At 42.7% G+C, this 18,970-nt stretch overlaps 1 protein-coding gene across 2 annotated transcripts in view; it reads left to right on the plus strand.

The window, feature by feature from the left end:
* Window positions 1-18,752, plus strand: part of LOC101846376 (axonemal dynein light chain domain-containing protein 1) — a 44,345-nt gene extending 25,593 nt beyond the window's left edge. For both annotated transcript variants that reach the window (XM_005106431.3, XM_013087014.2), the window contains 9 exons: window positions 206-396; window positions 1,321-1,417; window positions 5,272-5,460; window positions 6,403-6,519; window positions 10,182-10,394; window positions 14,844-14,947; window positions 15,660-15,780; window positions 16,448-16,679; window positions 18,503-18,752. In XM_005106431.3, coding sequence (XP_005106488.1) covers window positions 206-396; window positions 1,321-1,417; window positions 5,272-5,460; window positions 6,403-6,519; window positions 10,182-10,394; window positions 14,844-14,947; window positions 15,660-15,780; window positions 16,448-16,636 — 1,221 coding nt within the window. In that variant the 3' untranslated portion in view covers window positions 16,637-16,679; window positions 18,503-18,752. The remainder of the gene's footprint in view (window positions 1-205; window positions 397-1,320; window positions 1,418-5,271; window positions 5,461-6,402; window positions 6,520-10,181; window positions 10,395-14,843; window positions 14,948-15,659; window positions 15,781-16,447; window positions 16,680-18,502) is intronic.
* The last annotated feature ends 218 nt before the right edge of the window (window positions 18,753-18,970 follow it).

Consider the following 18,970-nt stretch of genomic DNA (forward strand, 5'->3'; position numbering starts at 1 on the left):
GGTTGGCCACATTTCCTGTCTCAGGGCCTTGTGTGTCTTGCAGTGCTGAAGGATGTGTTCAACAGAACTGCATACATGATTATATATAATTTACAATGTTGAAAGTGTCTTGTCTTACTTAAACCACCTCCTTCCTTCCCCCCCCCCCCCCCACCCCCACCAAAAAAAATAATTTTTAAATCCCCTCCTTCACTCCTCGCACCAGGTGAGCTCCCTGCATTCGGAGATGATTCGCTGGATGGTGCAAGTCCTGCTGCGTCTGGCCCCGGACAAGGAAGGCAACTCCAAAGAATCCAACGAGATGGCGCTGCTGGGCAGTGCGTCGGTGCCCCAGCTCACAGAGGTGGCCAAGACGCTGTTCGAGAGCCTGGAGACGTTCTCCAACTACGTCAGGCTGTGAGTTGCTTACTCTTTGGGATGTGGTAGAAGAGAATATGTGAGGCAACTAGGTGAAATCAGGCGCTCGTCAAAATAATGAAATTGAATAAACTGGCTTTTTCCCACCGGTTTGGTAGTTTTTACCTAATTTTTATTTTTTGGCTCAAAGCCTTTTATATCCATTTTAAAAAATGTCTATGTGGATTTTACTGCAAAACGCTGATTAAAGGTACAAAATATGTAATTTGTCCGTTTCCACAGACTCACAATCTAAAGAAATGACAAAACTTCTCGCTAATCTTGCCTCTAAAACCAGGCAACCCCCACCTCCTTCAATCACAAATATCTCAACTTGTATTCAAGAGAAATAGGTATTTCTTTCATCAAAAGAAAGGCAAATAAACAGACTTTAAGATGATACTAATAACTAATAACTAATAACTAATAAAAGTGAAAAAAAATACCCATCTATCTTAAAGGGAAATCGAGATATTTGCAATTGAAGGAGATTGGATAAACTGTTTTCTGGGGTAAACTTTGCGAGAAAATGGCCGCCAAAGTTTGGTAACTTCTATAGGTTTATAGAGTCCTTGAAAACTAGAAATTCACATATTGTTCCTTTAATAAACGTTTTTCGGTAAAATTCAAATGCAAATGTATTTTTATATGGACAAAAAAGGTGTTGAGCCAAAAAACAAAAATTCGACCAAAATTGCCAAACTAGAGGAAATGCCTGTTTCTTCGATACCATATACGATGCCTCAAAATTATTTGGTCGCTTAGAAAACTCTCCTTGTCTTTTAAAGAAAGGGGCAAAAGCTTTACCTTCGATTTTCTCGAAACAGCTTTTTTCGGGATAACCCCCTTGTGCTTAAAATGAACAAATGATCTAGATTGTGTTGATGGAGGTGTAATATACCTACAATAAATTCCAATTGACAGGTGCTGCAACGGGATCGTGATGGAGAACACGCAGGCACGACAGGACAACAACGAGGACAACGCGGACCACGAGCTCAAGGATCTACAGAGGCTCAGGGTGAGTTAATATGAGTTTGTTGGGGGAGGGGAGGTTTTGGTCTTTGTTTTTTCTCTTAACCCTATCCGTACGCCCTGGGGTCATTTTGTACCCCTTGTGTTGCATTCTTCTCATTTTAGAATACTTCTAACTTCTAGTACACGGATCTCTTTGAAACTTTCAGTATTTCTCTAAAAATAGTTTTGACAGACTGCTATGCAAAGCGTACGGATCAGATTAGCGAGTAAATTTCATCTTTGAAAGCGGTGGCGCAGAGTTCCCCACGTCGTATGGATACGATAGGAAAATACGACTTACGGATAGGAGATGGGGTGGGGGAGGGGTTGGGCGAAAAATCGTCTAGCTATAAGGAATATGCTCTTCAACCCTTCTCTGTAGAATATCTTTTTTTTTTGTGGTTTGTTAGGGAAAAACAAAATCATCATCTTACGTTAAAAAAACTAAACACACACACACAAGACACAAGAGGGCAGAGATTGAAGTCTTGACCAAGTTGAGGCAAATGGGAAGCCTTCTGTCATGCATGTCCATGCATTGAGCAGCTGCTGCATTCTTCCCTTTTGTAGTTGTTAGCACCGTAATTTTTTTTTTTAAAGAGTTCATCTCCACCATAATGCGATCATATTATTCGTCATAAAGGAACGGTCTATTCTCCTGCTCACATGGGTAAGTCACAAGGGGATGGGGAGGGGGAGGGAAAAAAATCTTCTCACTATAAGAAAAATGCTCTCCAACCCTTATCTGTTGAGTATCATTTTTTTGGTTTGTTAGGGGTAAACAAATCATCACCTTACGTCAACTTACGTTTTAAAAAAGCACAAGAGAGCAGAGATTGAAGTCATGGCCAATTTGAGGCAAGTGGAAAGTCTTCTGTCATTCATATTCTTGCATTGAGCAGCTACAGCATTCTTCCCTCATGTAGTTGTTAGCACCATAAAAAAAAATTGTTGGTGGTTGGCGCGTGCTCTGGTGTGGTTTGCTTCTTCTTTCCTATCAAACATCTATCGTCCTTATCTCCCCTCCTTCTTTTTTATGTTTATTACTCTCTTGTAACACCTCTAATCTTCTGGCGCTCATATGACCTTATGCAGTTGAGAGCGCCGTAAAACCTCTACTTAAAGGAACGATGTATTCACCAGGTCGGTACATTAACACAAGGAGCTCTCTCGAGTGGCACTGATGAGGAATCAGATTGAAAAGTTTGTCCAAAGGCCCAGAAAAAAAACCCAGTGGTGGTGGTGGTGGTGGTGGTGTGTGTGTGTGTGTGTGTGTGTGTGTGTGTGTGTGTGTGTGTGTGTGTGTGTGTGTGTGTGTGTGTGTCTGTCTGTCTGTTTGTGTGTGTGGGGGGATGTGTGTGGAGTTGTTGTTTGTTGTTGTTTTTTGGGGGGGAGGTCGTGGTGTTTTTGTTTTTGTTTATGAGGAGGTTGGTTTTTGTTTGTGTTGGGGGGGGGGTGTTGTTTGTTTTTTGGGGGGTTTTTTGTTTGTTTGTTTTTTTGGGGGGGGTTAATTCACGCACTGAAAGAAATCGAATTAATTAGCGCGCATAATCATCTGATCAGGATGTTCAGAAAAGGAGGCCAGAGGATGTTCTTGTCTGTGTTTGTCTGGCAAACTCTAATCGCCTTTAGACTATATTATGTTTCTGTCTCGTCCATATTTAGATTGAAATTGTGTGTCATGTTTCAATAATCTCATACTGGTACGTGAACGTGACAATTGAAGTTTAGTCTTATGATCAGCTCCTTTTTTCCCTTGTTTTTTTTTTTTTTTGGGGGGGGGGTCTTTTTTTCGTTCGGGAATGCAGTGAGGTCGCTTAACATGAGGATAATTGCCGCTGGGACATTATTTCTTTAGGGTTCCTGTTGTTGTTTCTGGCTGTCTCTGTCTGCTTTGTATTTTTTCTCTGGTCTAAACGACAGATGTGGTATCAATGTGCTTTCTAATGAAATCACCGGTGGGTTGTTTGGTTGAGGTTTTTTTGTGGGGTGGGGGGGGTGGGGGGATGGGTGGGGGTGTGCTGCCATTATAAACATTGTTCTTAAAGCCCTGTTCTTTTGATTGCATGTGTCTGATGTGTTCGACACGTCGTCCCTGCAGTATTTCAGATTTTTTTGTGGGTGTTTTACGGCGCTCGCAGTTTCATAAGGTCATATCAGCGTCGGGCGGGACACATTAAACATTTTCAGTTGGTAAGAAATTTTGAATTTTGTCCGTTTGGCGGCCGAAGCCTACTCTTATCGATTTTAGACTACCAAGGGATCTTTAACGTGCACAACTTTCATACAGAACCTCCAAGATTTGTTGCCCTTGTCCGAGAAGGCTAGGTGTAGATCTTTCCTACCAGAAGATCAGGGATGTGGCTGAAAGACAGCAGTAAGAAGGAGCCAGGGAGTAGCTGTAGAAAGGCTGCAGAAAGAGTCAGGAGCCCAAAGGAGGGGCCAAGGAGGTGAGGGGGTGGGGGGCAGAAAGCGGAGACGACAGAACATTGCTAGAGAGTAGGAAAGGAGGTGAAAGGAGACAAGTTTAGAGAAACCCGGATTCGAACCCGGGACTTTTGAATGAGAGGCGAACACCTTAACCTCTAGCCTGCATTTCAGACAATAATATCGCTAACTTAGTGCAATGCTGTCATGCACAAACTCCTTTTTTCCAGTCTTTATGAAAATAGTTTTGAAAGCACTGGGTTCCCGTCGCGAAAACGGGAATCAGCGCCATAGCAAACATAATAAATTTAGTTCTACGATGACATGGGTTGTTAATGCATACATTTTGGTCTCAAGTGGAAACTTTTTCAGCAGCTTAGACAGCTGTGCAACAAACTCCTAAAAGTCGGAATTTGGGGTTCTGTGCAAGACAGCACCCAGGTCGCGATATGGTTGGCTTCAAAACTGACTGTTGGCTTCAAAATGTGTAGAGTGTACTGTATGGCATCCTTCAGTCTCAGGAGACTATATGGATCTGCGCCGTGGGAGATTTCTCGAGAGCTGCGCTTGCTGTGGCTGAACAGGCCCACACGGGAATGACAGTCCCTGTTGCAGTGGCTGCACTTGTGAGTGGTGTCTTCCTGCGTTGGTAGCCTCTGGCTGTTCTTTCGGCAACGCGTTTGTCCTCAGCCAGCAGCCTGTCGCAGTCGGGCTTTACCTCAGACGAGACCAGCTCTCAGCGCCTGTCTCCATTTGTCGCGATCGCACGCCAGTGTCTCCCACCTCCCAGTGTCCATAGCTCGCGATTTCATATCTCGCTTGCACACATCTTTGAAGCAAAGATGGGGGCGCCCTTGCGCTCGCTTTCCGGAGGTCAGCTCACCGCACAATAAGTCCTTTGGGATTTTTCCATCCGGCATGCAATGCGCACGTGGCCAAGCCAGCGGAGACGGCGCTACTGTGGCGTGGTGAACAGACATGGGATCTGCACACGGGTGAAAACTTCGACGTTGGGGACTTTGTCGCCCCACTGTATATCAAGGATGCGTCTTATACGGGGTGCCCACTACGGACAGGATCGGCCGATCGAGGCGATCGCCCGACTCGACCGCCTCAAAAACAAACATGTTTGTTTTCAGTTTCAGGCGATCGAGTCGGGCGATCGGCCCGATCCAGCTGTAGTGGGCACCCCGCATATGGAATGCGTTGAGCCTTTTTCCCTGTCTGCTGTACAGGGTCCAGGTCTTGCTTCGGTACAGCAAGGTGTTGAGGACACAGACCCTGTAGATGGCTACCTTGGTCCGAATCGTTAGCTTGTTGTTTTCCCAGGCTCTCTTTCTCAGTGTACTATAATAATTATTATTATTTATTGTTTTCTATTCTCCCTCCCCCCTCCCTCCCTTCCTCCCACGCCCTCCCCCTCCTCCACAGAGTGAGTGCGACGACTGGGTACAAACGGCCCAGATCCTGATGTCCCAGCTGACGGGAGAGTCTATAGAAGAGCTGTTCCCTGCCCGTGCCTCCACCACGCTATCCAAGAAACCTGTGACCCCTGCTCCGGAGAACAGGGTGGCTTTTGTGGACATGGAGAAACTGGGGGATTCTACGGCGCGACAGGAGGTGAGGGAGGAGAGTTGTGGGGTGTGGGGGGGGGTTGGTGTGGATGTGTGGGTGTGTTTATGTGTTTGTGGGTGTTTGTGTGTGTGCAGCAGAGAACAGGGTGGCTTTTGTGGACATGGAAAAATTAGGGGATTCTTCGGCTAGGCAGGAGGTGAGGGGAGTTGTTTGTGGGGTGGTGTGTGTGTGTGGGTGTGTTTGTCTGGGGTGGTGGTGTGGGGGGGTTGTTTGTGGTGGTGGTGGTGGTGTATATGTGCGTGTGGGTGTGTGTGTGGGCGTGTTTCGGGGAAGAGAGAGAGGCTTTTGCGGACTATGAGAAGCTGGGGGGGGGCGGGTGTTTGTGTGTTCGTGTGTTTGTATGTTTGTGTATATGTGTGTGTGTGTGTGTGTGTGTGTCGCACGCTTCTAGAAACCTGGGTGGTTGGAGGGAACCACTGGTTTCTCGTCCTCCTATCTGTCTCTTGTGTGGGCTTTTTTTTTTGGAACAATAATTGGGTATATTTATTTTTGTAATTAGGTCAAGAGAAGTATATTGTAACTGTCATTTCCTCTTTCTTTCTACTGTCCCTCTCAGGTGGGTGGTTGGCGTGTTCTCTGGTGTGGTTTGCTCCTTCTTTCCTATCAAACATCTACCGTCCTGGTCTCTCCTCCTTCTCTTTCGTGTTTGTCACTCGCTTGTAACACCTGCTCTAATCTTTGGCACTTATATGACCTTATTGTGTTGCTGCAAGTGCCGTAAACTCTAACTAAAACTTCGGCACTTATATGACCTTATTGTGTTATAAGTGCCGTAAAACTCTAACTAAATCTTTGGCACTAATATGACCTTATTGTGTTGAAAGTGCCGTAAAACTCTAACTAAAACTTCGGCACTTATATGACCTTATTGTGTTGCAAGTGCCGTAAAACTCTTAACTAAAACTAAAACTGTCCCCCTCTCCTCAGTCGACCGTGTCGGGAGAAACGAAAGAGGAAGGGCCAACGTCCTCAGAACCAGATGCCTCGTCGTCGGTGACGGAGACAGCTACGGCAGACACAAGAGACGGAGAGCTTACCTCTGAGGTCAGTGAGATAAGATTCATCACATACAGCGAGCGCACACTACTACCGATCGAATTCCTTTAATTAAAACCCTATCAGTCATACGTCGTGTTTTACTATCGTATCCATAAGACGTGGGGAACTCTGTGCCACCACTTTCCAGAGGGGAAATTTACTCGTTATTCCGATCCGAACGCTTTGCATAGCAGTCCGTCAAAATGATTTTTTGAGAAATACTGAAAGTTTCAAAGAGATATTCGTACTAGAAGTATTCTAAAATGTGAAGAATACAACCCCGGGGTAAAACATGATACCAGGGCGTACGGATAGGGTTGAACTTGTGTCTGGCGCTCATATGACCTTATGCAGTTGTATGAGCGCCGTAAAACCTTACTAAAACTATGTCTCCTTATGCGCAACGGGGCGTCGCACGCGGTCCTTTCCGTTCCAAAATCGCAATCGGCCCGATCGGCCGATCCCATCCGTAGTGGGGACCCCGTAAAAGATTTTAAAGAACATGCCTCCTACTTACACGCGACGCGACGCGACGCGACGCGACGTCTAGCCGCGCGCGACAGTCGCCTGCAATTGGTCCATGTAGCGACATCGTTGCGCGCGACATACTGGGGGGTGTGACAGGTTTAGCATCACCACTGGTTTAAAATACATGTACCAAGCCAAGGGGTGCCTGTCGACACGCCGTGTGTGGGGCTGTGTGATGTGGTCACGCATAATTAATACAGGGTCCCCTCTACGGCTGGGTTGGGCCGATCGCCCGACTCGATCCCCTGAAACTGAAAACAAACACGTTTGATTTTTAGGTTTGATTTTTAGGCGACCGAGTCGGGCGATTGGCCCGATCGCCTATTCCATACATAGTGGGAACCCCGTATAAGGATACACACAGTAATACACACCTCGTTAACTCATCGCAAAAGACTGTCGCGTCGCGCATAAGGAGATATAGGCTTTGCCGAGGCCAGATAAATTTTTCTATATGAAGGGACAAAGACTAATTTTCATACGAACAATTCGACCGATATCAACTGAATTTGATTTTGACTTTTAAAATTAAACTTTGGAGGGTCAATGTTGCCAGTCGAACTGATCAAATCATTGTGCAGAGATTGGAGGTTTTAGTCCTCCATGAAGGAAAATCTGGCTGGATTCGACTTAGTTCAACTGCATTTGATTTGCTGTGTGTACTTCAGAGTATAAGATCGTTGATGTACTTTCTATTCTGTCTATGAACGTTTTGTTAATTTGTTTGTTTGTTTGTGTAAAGAGTACTACATCAACACACGTAGGTGGTTGGTAGTTGGTCTGGTGTGGTTTGCACCCTCTTTCCTATCAAACGTATGTCATGCTTATCTCTCCTCTTTCTTTCCTCTATACGTTACCCTTGAGTAACGTCTCTAATCTCCGGAACGTATGGACTAATTTGTGTTGCAATTGCCCTAAAACTCTTACTAAAACATCAGCACACGTGGATGGTTGGTGGTTGCTCTGATGTGGCTTGCTCCTTCTTTTCTATCAAACATCTATTTCCTGAATCTCCTCGTTTTGTTTTGTTTGTTGTTGCTCTTAAATAACAACTCTAATGTTCGTTACTTATATTACCTATTTGTGTTGCAAATGCCGTAAAACTCTTACAAAAAATACTAACTTTAAATCCCGTCAACGCCCGCGATATAGATCGTCTAGTGCACCGAAAAAGAAAGACAGACAGAAACGAATAGGGGGAAGGGGGGGGGGAGCTGTACAAAATGATTGACCACAAAAGGTAACTTCACTTATAATTGACCGGTATTTTACGCATAAAAGAAAGAGAGCATGCTTCCACTCACACACAAGCACGTACACACCCGCGTGCGTGCACACTCACACAAACACATACACACACACTCACACACACACACACACACACACACACACACACACACACACACACACACATACACACACTCACTCAAACACCCGACTCCCTTTGCAAATACTCCAATCACGATGTTCAAAAGCCAATGTGCCTAGTCACAAGAAGCATTTAGCAATCGATTGGAAATCTATAACATTTTTTACACTTTAAAGTTTTCTTTGATTCTTTTAAATCTGCGGATAGGGAAATCGGTTAAGTGCTGTAAACACAGGGCACTCCTCGCCCCTTTCTTTGTGAGTCAGAAAGATATATAGAGAGATATATAAAAAAAGAGAGAGGGTGAGAGTAGAGAGATGCCAGTATTTTTCCTCTTTTTTTTTTTTACCCTGTCCATTTCCATCAACAGGCGATTTTGTGTGCAGAAATTTCATCAAAATGTCCTACGTTTTGGATGTTAACGCTAACTGTTAATGTTAATGTAAACACATAAGAGAAATTTGAATGAAATGTGCCCCTGGAGAGATACCACTAATCTTATATCACTCCTTTATGACCCTTGCACCAAAGATCGTGTATATGTAGTAGAGAATCTTTGCATGCACATCATCATTGCCTCATTATTATGGTTTTGGACCTGTCCACTCCCAGTTGTACGGCATCGGGAGCCTAGGACCCTTAATTGTGAGATTGCGGGTTCGGGGGGTTCGAGCCTCAGCTCCTTGAAAAAGGCCCTCTAATCATCGGCACGTATATGACCTAATTGTGTTGTAAGTGCCGTAAAACTCTTACTAAACCTACAACTTGGCACCGGTGGCCTAATTGTTAGGCTCTCAGACTCGCAACCTTAAGATCGTGGGTTCCAATCCCGTCAGGTGCCCGACGTTATGTCCATTGGAAGGACTTTGCTCGAATTTTCCTCATTTCACCCACGTAGAAATGGGTATCTGGCATAAACAGTGAGAGATCTTGCCAGTTTGTTGGTGTTTGAGCGCGTGAAATTCGCAGCTTGCACTGTATGTTTCCTGGGAAGCCTGAGAATGTTTCTGAGTGTTCTCAGAGGGTCTATTGGAGTAATAGGGGTATTAATAGTTGTAAAGCGCGTACAGTCTGGATGTGCACTATACTATTATAAATCCAATTATTATTATTATAAGGGGGGATTATTACTACTCTTATTATAATTATTATCATTATCAGTATCATCCCCACTATGATTATTAATATTATCATTATTATTATCATTACTATTATCATTATTATTGTTGTTGTTATTATTATTATTGTTATTATTATCATTATTATTATCATTATTATTACTATTATTATTATTATTATTATCATTATCATTATCATCATCATCATCATCATTATCATCATCTAGTGCCAGATCTGCGACAGACATCGGCGATCATGGTTTTCCATTCATTCCTTTGCTCGGATGCTCTCAAAAAAGCTACGTTTCCCTGATCTTTTCCTGTTACCCATTTGATCATCACCATCATGATTATTAATATTATCTCTATCATTACTATTATTATTATTATTATTATTATTATTATTATTATTATTATTATTATTATTATTATTATTATTATTATTATTATTAACATTATTGTTGTTGGTGGTTTTTTGTGGATTTTTTGTTATCATTATTATTACTATAACTATTATTATTATTATCATTATTATTATTATTATTATTATTATTATTATTATTATTATTATTATTATTATTATTATTTTTATCAAAACTAAAACTCCAACTCTTATCCAAACTCAAACAACAACACTGACTACCTATCACCAGTCGGACGAAGCAGCAGCCCCACCATCAGAACCGACCCATCCAGCACAGCCGGACGCGTCGGAATCGAACCAACCCGCCCCGCCTGCCGCGTCTGCACCGGCACCTAAAGCAGCCTCTCCCGCCAAGCCTGCGGAGCAGCAGGGAGAGAAGATTGAAGTGCTGGGGTTCGATTCCCAAACCCACAAACACATGATTGAGGCCGCTCAAGCGCAGGTAATTGATTGATTGATTGGTTGATTACTTTTCGTTTCTGATTTAAGGTTGGGCGGATTTGGGGGGGGGGGGGGGGTAGCAGTGCGCTTGTTTCCAAAGCGGAAAATGTAGGTGGGTGGTGGCTGCTCTGGTGTGGTTTGCTCTTTCTTTCCTATCAAACATCTATCGTCTTTATCCCCTCCCCCCTCCTTCTGTTTTATTTTTGTTACTTTCTTGTAACACCTCTAATTTTCGACACCTATATGACCTTATTGTGTTGCAAGTGCCGTAAAACTCTTACTAAAACTAAACTAAAGCGGAAAGTCCGGGTTCGAGCCTCGGTTCGAGCCTCAGTTCGGACACGGATTTTTTTCGCCCCCTCCTGCCCACCCAGCAGCAATGGGTACCTGACTTCGAGTTGGGGAAGTAAAGGCGGCGTGGAAAGGAACTGTCCACCCTACTACAATGTGCCGAAGGCCCAGGAAGTTGTCTCACTAACAAGGCACTCCCCAGTGTCTGGATCGAATGCGGGAACAACTTTTTAATTATTTTTTTTAGCAGGAGTTTTGTGGCACTGACAACTCTGTTAAGTTATAACATATTAGTGAGGCAGTTAGAGATGTTACAGGAGTTTCTTGTTATTGTCTCTGTCATAAGACAATTGTTTTTAAGTCAATACAGAAAACTTTAAAACAAACAAACAAAGAAACAAACAAACTAGCGAACTAGCAAAAACTAATAACAATCCAGTGCTTCCCTACGTCAACCTTAAAATTTGAATGAAAGAGAAAATGTCTAAATACTCGTATTAGGGCGGGGGGGGGTTAATGCACAAAACAAAACCTTGCTATGCCAATACCAAAAAAAAAGTAATAGAAATGTGTACTATGTCACCTTTACCTATCTCGTACCCTGTTATGCTGATACCAGTATGTGTATGTGTGTGTGTGTGTGTGTGTGTGTGTGTGTGTGTGAGAGAGAGAGAGAGAGAGAGAGGGGGGGGGAGAGAGAGGGAGAGGGAGAGAGAGAGAGAAAGAGAGAGAGAGAGGGGGGAGAAAGAGGAGGGGAGATAAGGGAATGTCAACGGTGCCTGTAGTAGGCCTGTTCCCGTTAAGGGATTCGCCTCCACACAAGTGCATACAAGTAGTAGAAATGTGTACCATGCTACGTTCACCTGTCTCGTACCCTGTTATGCTGATACCATACAAGTAATAGAAATGTGTACCATACAACCTTCCTCCTCACCAACTCCGTACCTTGCTATGCTGATACCATTTACAAGTACAAGTAATAGAAATGTGTACCATACAACCTTCATCTACACCTATTTTGTACCTAACCATGCTGATACCATACAAGCACAAGTGATAGAAATGTGTACCATAGTACCTCCATCTTCACCTATCCCGTACCTTGCTATGCTGATACCATACAAGCACAAGTGATAGAAATGTGTAGCCTACCATAATACCTTCACCATCACCTATCCCGTACCCTCTAATGCTGATGTCATACAAATAATAGAAATGTGTACCATAATACCTTCATCCTCACCAACCCCGTGCCCTGCTATGCTGATACCATAATCATCATCATCATTGTCTTTCTCACCCTGCACCAGGGTATAGGCCGCGGACAAACACCTTCCACCTTTCTCTATCCTGGGCTAGCCTCTTGATGTTATTCCATGTCGTCCCACTTTTCTGTTCATCGATTTCTGTGATTCTTCTCCAGGTTCCACGCGGTCTTCCCCTTGGTCTCTTACCCTGTGGGTTCCAATCCAAAACTGTCTTTGTTATGTAGCTGCCTGACTTCCTGAGAGTATGTCCAATCCTTCGCCACCGACTTTTTCCTACCTCATCTCTGACTGGGATCTGTCTTGTTTTCCTTAACATTTCGGTGTACCATAATGCCTACACCTATCCCGTAGCCTATTATGCTGATATCATACAAGTACAAGTACTAGAAATGTGTACCATAATACCTTCATCTTCACCTATCCCGTACCATGTTATGCCGATACCATACAAGCACAAGTAACAGAAATGTGTACCATAATACATGTACCTTCATCTTCACTTATCCCGTAGTCTGGCTGACCATTGGGGCACCAGAGCAGATGTTACAACCTGCTTCTTCCACTCCTCTCGGCTCTCAGCTTTGTAATTCTAAGGGAGCGATTTGGCTCGGTCCTTTTCGAGATCGATGTTAAACTCGGAGATCACGCCTGAATAGTTTTGATAGGGGCGTTAAAATTATACCATTTAACAATTGGTCGCTTTTAATTGTTTTGAGAAAATCGAAGGTAAAGATTTTGGACCCTTATTCAGTTTCTTTAAAAGACAAGGAGAGTTTTCTCTATAACCAAACAAATAAATATACTCACCGATGTGACCAAAATTCTCCTTTAGGGAGGACTATGCCCACTTTTGGTGTAGGTCAATATTTCTGGAAACCCCCGAGATCTGGGTTAGCCCGCTTTTCCTTAAAAGCGACCAATTTCACTGCAAGATGTTGCTATCCTCCTTTGTTTTCATCTGCCTTCCTCTCCATTTGCCTCTTATACAATATGTAGATGCGTGTTTCTTTTCGTATTGCCGTCCCCAGTCGCGTCCTGTCCTCTCATTGATGTTACTTCCCCCTCACACTGTATACCAATTACCAAAACCCTGAACAAGTGGATGGTTGGCGCTTTCTATGGTGTGGTTCGCTCCTTCTTTCATATCAAATATATTATATCGTTCTTAGCTCTCCTCCTTCTTTTGTGCGTGTTACTCTCTTGTAGGCCACCTTACTACATTATTCCGAAGGCCCAGGAAGAAGTCTCACTTACAAGGCAATCCCCTTCCCTCTATTGCGCTCACACACATTCACGCACGCACACACACAAACATACACACACACATTCAACGCACACACACATTCAACACACACACACACACATACACACGCATACACACTTGCCCACACACACACTAATACACACACAGATACACACACAAACACACACACACACACACACACGCTCACACACACACTCTCACACACACACACGCATACACACACATACACACGCATACACACATGCATACGCATACACTAATACACACACATACATACACATAAACACATATACACACATGTATATTCACACACAAACACACATACATACACACGCACTCACGCACACACATACACATACATACCTATACTCACGAATTCTCTCACACACCTTCTTCAGCAGATCCTCCCTTTGTTCAGTGTTGTTTTATGCACTTTGATTATAGGAGGGAGGGTCTGCATATCACCAGAGACAGGTTGGAAGAGAATTTCTGTCCTCATTTCCTTCTGTCTTAAATTTTCCTAGGAAATAAGTGAATCAAAATGTTGAAATTATTCATGCTTTCCGTTTGTGTATCAATCGATTCAGATTCACTTTACCTTAATATCTTGTGTTTCCGATCCATGCTGTCATACAGAAATCGATTTAACTTAATGTGGTTAATTGATCGAATATGGACAGCAAAGAATTATCAACTTAAAAATGCATGAGCTTTCTCAGAAAAAAAACAGCCTATTGTTCATTTTTTTTGTGCAGGAGAGATGTTAGCACTTAGGTTGATGTTTTAGTTGTTTGGTTTTTTTTTGGTTTTTTTGGGGGGGGGGGGTGGTGGTTGGATGAGTATTTTAATTATTTTTTTGGTTTTTTTGTTTTTCTTTTGTTTGTTTGTTTGTTGTTGTTGTTGTTTGTTTTTTTGTTTTGTTTTTGTTTTTTTGTTTTTTTTGGGGGGGTGCTAATTTCTCTAAAAGGATAGCTGACTGAATAGTGTGAAAAGCTGAAGAAAAATCTACAACCAGGATCCTACAATTCGCTGTTGGTCTGTCTATGTGTCTATATTTAGATGTTGTCGAGAAATGATAAAAAATGGCGTCTTCCACACTCCTCCCCAGGCGATATGCAAATTGTAGAGGTCCCTGGACAGGTTCAATGTCTTTTCCTGGCCTTTTCAACATCAAAAAAATTAATCTTGACATTTGATAACAACAGACGTTAAAGCTACTGGTACTAGATCGTTCATTTCAGTTCTTTGGTGTGGTTTTTTTCTTAAGAATTGTGACAATTTCGGAGCATTTCCAAATGGAGGGAATAGTATATATGTCAGCAACTACTCGTTGATTATATAGGTGAAAATAAAGGTGAGTTGTGCTCAGCACAGTTTAAGAATGCTACTCTCAGTGAAATTGGACTAGGAAATACAGAAGGGAAGACTATGTGAGAAACGGGCAGACAGATGGATAGATAGGTAGACAGACTGACTGTTTCATTCGACGTTGGATCCATCTCAGCCTGGGCTGGCCCTGACGAACAGGGGCAAAGCAGCCCACCTCCTCAATAATCTAGACTGTGTTAATACAGGTATGAGCCATAATTTATTGTTGTATCTTTGTCCCCCCTCCCCCCATCCTCAGGCTCTAGGCACCGTGCCCGTCAACCCAGGCGTGGACGGCTCCCCAGACACAAAGAAGGCGTTTGAGGCATTGGCCGCCGTGCAGACTCTACAGATACAGCTGCTGTAATAATGATAATGATTTTCATCATCTTCATCATCGTTATCATCATCATCATCATCATCATCATCATCATCATCATCATCATCATCATCATCATCATCATCATCATCATCATCATCAATGTCAAACAAATGTTTGAATGTCCAGGAACAATGGTAATTCGAATAGAGTTATTTGGACGAGTGGAGGTGCCGCTAAGCATATTGACAATGGAGCCGAAAAAGAGCCTCGCTCTCTCTCGAAGATTTCTTCGTGAAGTCCGTCAGGCCCATTAATGAAACAAAAAAATCATCATCATCATCACCGCCACCACCATCATCTTCATCAGAAGAAGAAGAAGAAGAAGAAGAAGGAGAAGGAGAAGGAGAAGGAGAAGAAGAAGAAGGAGAAGGAGAAGAAGAAGAAGAAGAAGAAGAAGAAGAAGAAGAAGAGAAAAAAGAAGCAGAAGAGTTTGTTTTAAGATACATCATCTAAATCACAGCTTTTAATGTATTGTAAAGCGATAAAAACTTCCATCCAAGTACTCCAATTTTACAAAAGCCCCTATACCCATTTTTTTCTTTCTCAGTGAGGAAATCATTTTTAAAATGAACTGAGAGATCAATAGATCCGGTCATGCTTTCGTTATTGGTACGTATGGGTACGATAATAAAACACGACGTACAGATAGGATTAAATAAGAAAAAAATACCATTTCGCTATTTTCTTTCTCAGGGGTGCTGAAGAAAGAGCCCAGCTGTCCGAGGAGAGAGCTTCTCAGGCAGAGGCTGACATTGTAGACCTGGAGGAAAAGGTTCGAGCCCTGGAGAAGCAACTGGAGAAACAGGCAGAGCAGGTGAGATAAAGTCACGGTCGTAAAGTAATGGCCCAAGACCTTGACCTCAAAGAAGGCCTTAAGGGCACTCTAACATTATTTCTGTGCCTTGTTAGGAGAAAAAAATGCATCGACTGCACTTATCCTTAATATCATACTAATACAGGCAGTCAACAGGGCTATTGCTGTACAAGGCCTTGTTTTGAAGGGTTTCTTTTTTGTACTAGAGTTATCATGTCTTGCTCAGAGGCCACATTGACCGTCTATCTAAATATTACGTCACTGACAGATGCTAGACGTTATTGTGAGTCTGGACTCTATAACCCCTCAGCCGCTGGAAGAAAGAAAGAGAGACAAAGAAAGCACATGTGCTAGAATTTTCCCTCAACCTTTGTACACTACTATCATCTACCAAGGCATATTTCCCTCCTGTAAGAAAACGATGAAAATAACTTTCAAACTTTAACCAACTCCCCTTCCTGTCCACTCGCCATTCTCTAAAATAAGTTAGAAACGTCTTTCAGTCCTTACCTCAGAATGACCGAAACTTGGCCCCCATTGATTATGGAAATCTTAGATAAGGGCAAGTAAGTTCCGGACGGGTGGGAGAGGAGGAAGGGGGGGGGGCTCAAATGAACTTTTATCTGTTTTACCTGAACAACTTTTGTCTCCCTCATCTCCTCATCAGCTGGAAAAGCAGGGCACACAAGGTCCTGCCAAGTCTGCGACTCCGTCTCAGGTGACGTCAGCGGCAGGGGGCACTGCACCAAGCCCCGCCCACACCGACTCCCCGCGCGCCCAATCTGAGGGCAAAGACGAAAAGAGTGGTCGGAAATCTGGGCGGTCTAGCGGCAAGTCGTCCAAAAAGAATAAATAGGCTCGGAGGACGAGGATAAATGTCGTCCCTTTAAGTGTACCAGGTAGGCAATGATAGATGCTTTTTCTTCCTGGTTGTTTTTTTTTTTTTTTTTTTTTTTGGGGGGGGGAGGTTGTTTATTGTCTTTTTTTGTACTAAATGTAGTTGTTTCATGCCCCAATCGATACAATTTAGATCGTTTAACCGGCGGGCTTAGACCTTGCCCACCAAGGCCTGCCCCAGTTGAGAGATTTTTTTTAACAAATGTATCTATATAACTCCAAAGGTCTTGTACTTAAATTCCTGCATGTTTAAATTTTTATGGGCCTGCATGTGTTTTCATGGTCCTGTGCTGCCAAGAAAAATTTTCCTCTGAGATAATAAAGTATTATCTTTTTCTTATTATCTTATATTAACATGTCGTTATGCTCAGTAGAATTTTAAATCGTCTGATTCATCAATGTCATGCTCATAACTGTGCCTGAAATGCGTAAGTGGAAATGCTGCTTTTTCTTTCTTAATCTTTACTGTCGTCATTTTTATCCTCTACTTCTTTTGTATGTTTGTCCCTCTCTTGTGACCCGCTATTTCCTGGGTGCCTTGATAGTCGAAGCAGACTGTGTGTTGTTGAAGCTAGAGAGGAAAGCAGAGTAAGCCTGATTCCCAAATGGATTTCTCTGTTGGCATCCACCCCTTGGCGCTCATATGACCTTATGCAGTTGCGAGCGCCATAAAAACTCTACTAAACTAAACTAAACTAAACTAAACTAAACCGAACTAAACTAAACTAACCTAAACTAAACTAAACTAAACTAAACTAAACTAAGTTTGACACTAAATTGCCAGATCTGTAACTGAAGCAACAGCAATCAAAGTTTGTCACTCATTTCTCTACCCCATTTCCCAGTCATCTATCTGTTCAAGTGGGTGGTTGGCGGGTGCCCTGGTGTGGTTTGCACCTTCTTTTCTGTCGAACATAGATCGTCCTTATCTCTCTTCCTTTTTTAAAGCTTGTAACTCTGTTGTTTCACTTTTAATCCTCCGCATTTTTATGACCCAACTGTGTTGCTATTGCCGTTAAACACTCACTAAAACATCTAATGTTGGGCACTTATATGAGATAATTGTGTTGCAAGTGCCGTAAAACGCTTTCTAAACACATCTGTTCAAGTTCTTTAAATACGTTATCCTTCGTCTGTCTCTGCCTCTTTTGCCTTTTGCTTGTGTGGGGGTTTTTCTTTCTTCCAATGAGAACAGTGTGTTCAGGGCCCTTACGTCAATGCAATAAGTGTCCTAGCATACTATATCACTATTTGGTCCGACGTTGTGTCCCTGGGAAAGGCACTTTACACGAATGTCCCACTTGGCTCGGTCCTTTCGGGGATGACGTCAAGCTCGGGAGGTCCTGCCTCTTAAATAACCTAATAATAGTGTTGATACTTACTTTACTTTTTTCTTTTTCCTTCCTCTGGTATCCTTAGAATGTCGAGGGGAAGTGCAGGTTTGGGTCCTGTGCTAGGTGACTAGGTGTGACGCGTCAGTGATAGATATGTGAGGTGTACTGACAAAATGAGTTAATTCTCGCAATCCACAATAGGAGATATTGGTAAAAAATCAACTGTAGAGTCAAATTTGTAGATTTTCCATTGATGCCCTTTTCTTTAAGTTATAGCATGCCTTTTATTATTTCATACTTATAAATTGTAAAAGCTTCACCTATAAGCGTGATGTGTCTATTTCCATAAGGCTTGACTTAGAGAAGCAACTCATTTTGTCAGCACATTTCACATATGTTATGTTGATAATGTTGATTGGGGGGGGGAGGGGTTAAAACTATACCATTTCACCATTTTTTATGTCACTATTATTCCATTGCTTTTTTTTCAGATCCTGAGTGTTTGTTTCTCCTCCTGTGAGCACAGAATGCAGTGGGCATTTGCTGACCGTGTCAAGTAGGAGACTTTTCTATCTATGAATTCAAACTGACTGATCCTCCACAACGTCAGAATGGTAGACATGTACCACCAGATAGATCTAATTCGTGTCATTTTTTGTACAAAACTGAGTGTAGGATGATAGAGTAACATTGTATACAGAATGTTCTTTCAACAATAAATTTTGATTCTTTTTTCTTTGAAGGCTTCGAAGTTGTGTTTTGCTTTGCACGTTTTATGTTTGTGTTTGTATTGTTTTTGCTGTACCATGCTTTGGGTTGGAGACGTAAGTTATTAGAAAATATCGTGTTACTTGAAATGTTCATTCCCGATACGGGGAATTCAGAGACGTTTGAACTTTTAACTTAGATTCAAGATTCTCAGTAGGTGGTTGGGGGACGCCACTGCTAGCTCCTACTCC

The sequence above is a fragment of the Aplysia californica genome, unplaced genomic scaffold (genome assembly GCF_000002075.1).
Source record: "Aplysia californica isolate F4 #8 unplaced genomic scaffold, AplCal3.0 scaffold00533, whole genome shotgun sequence".
Classification (NCBI taxonomy): Eukaryota; Metazoa; Mollusca; class Gastropoda; order Aplysiida; family Aplysiidae; genus Aplysia; species Aplysia californica.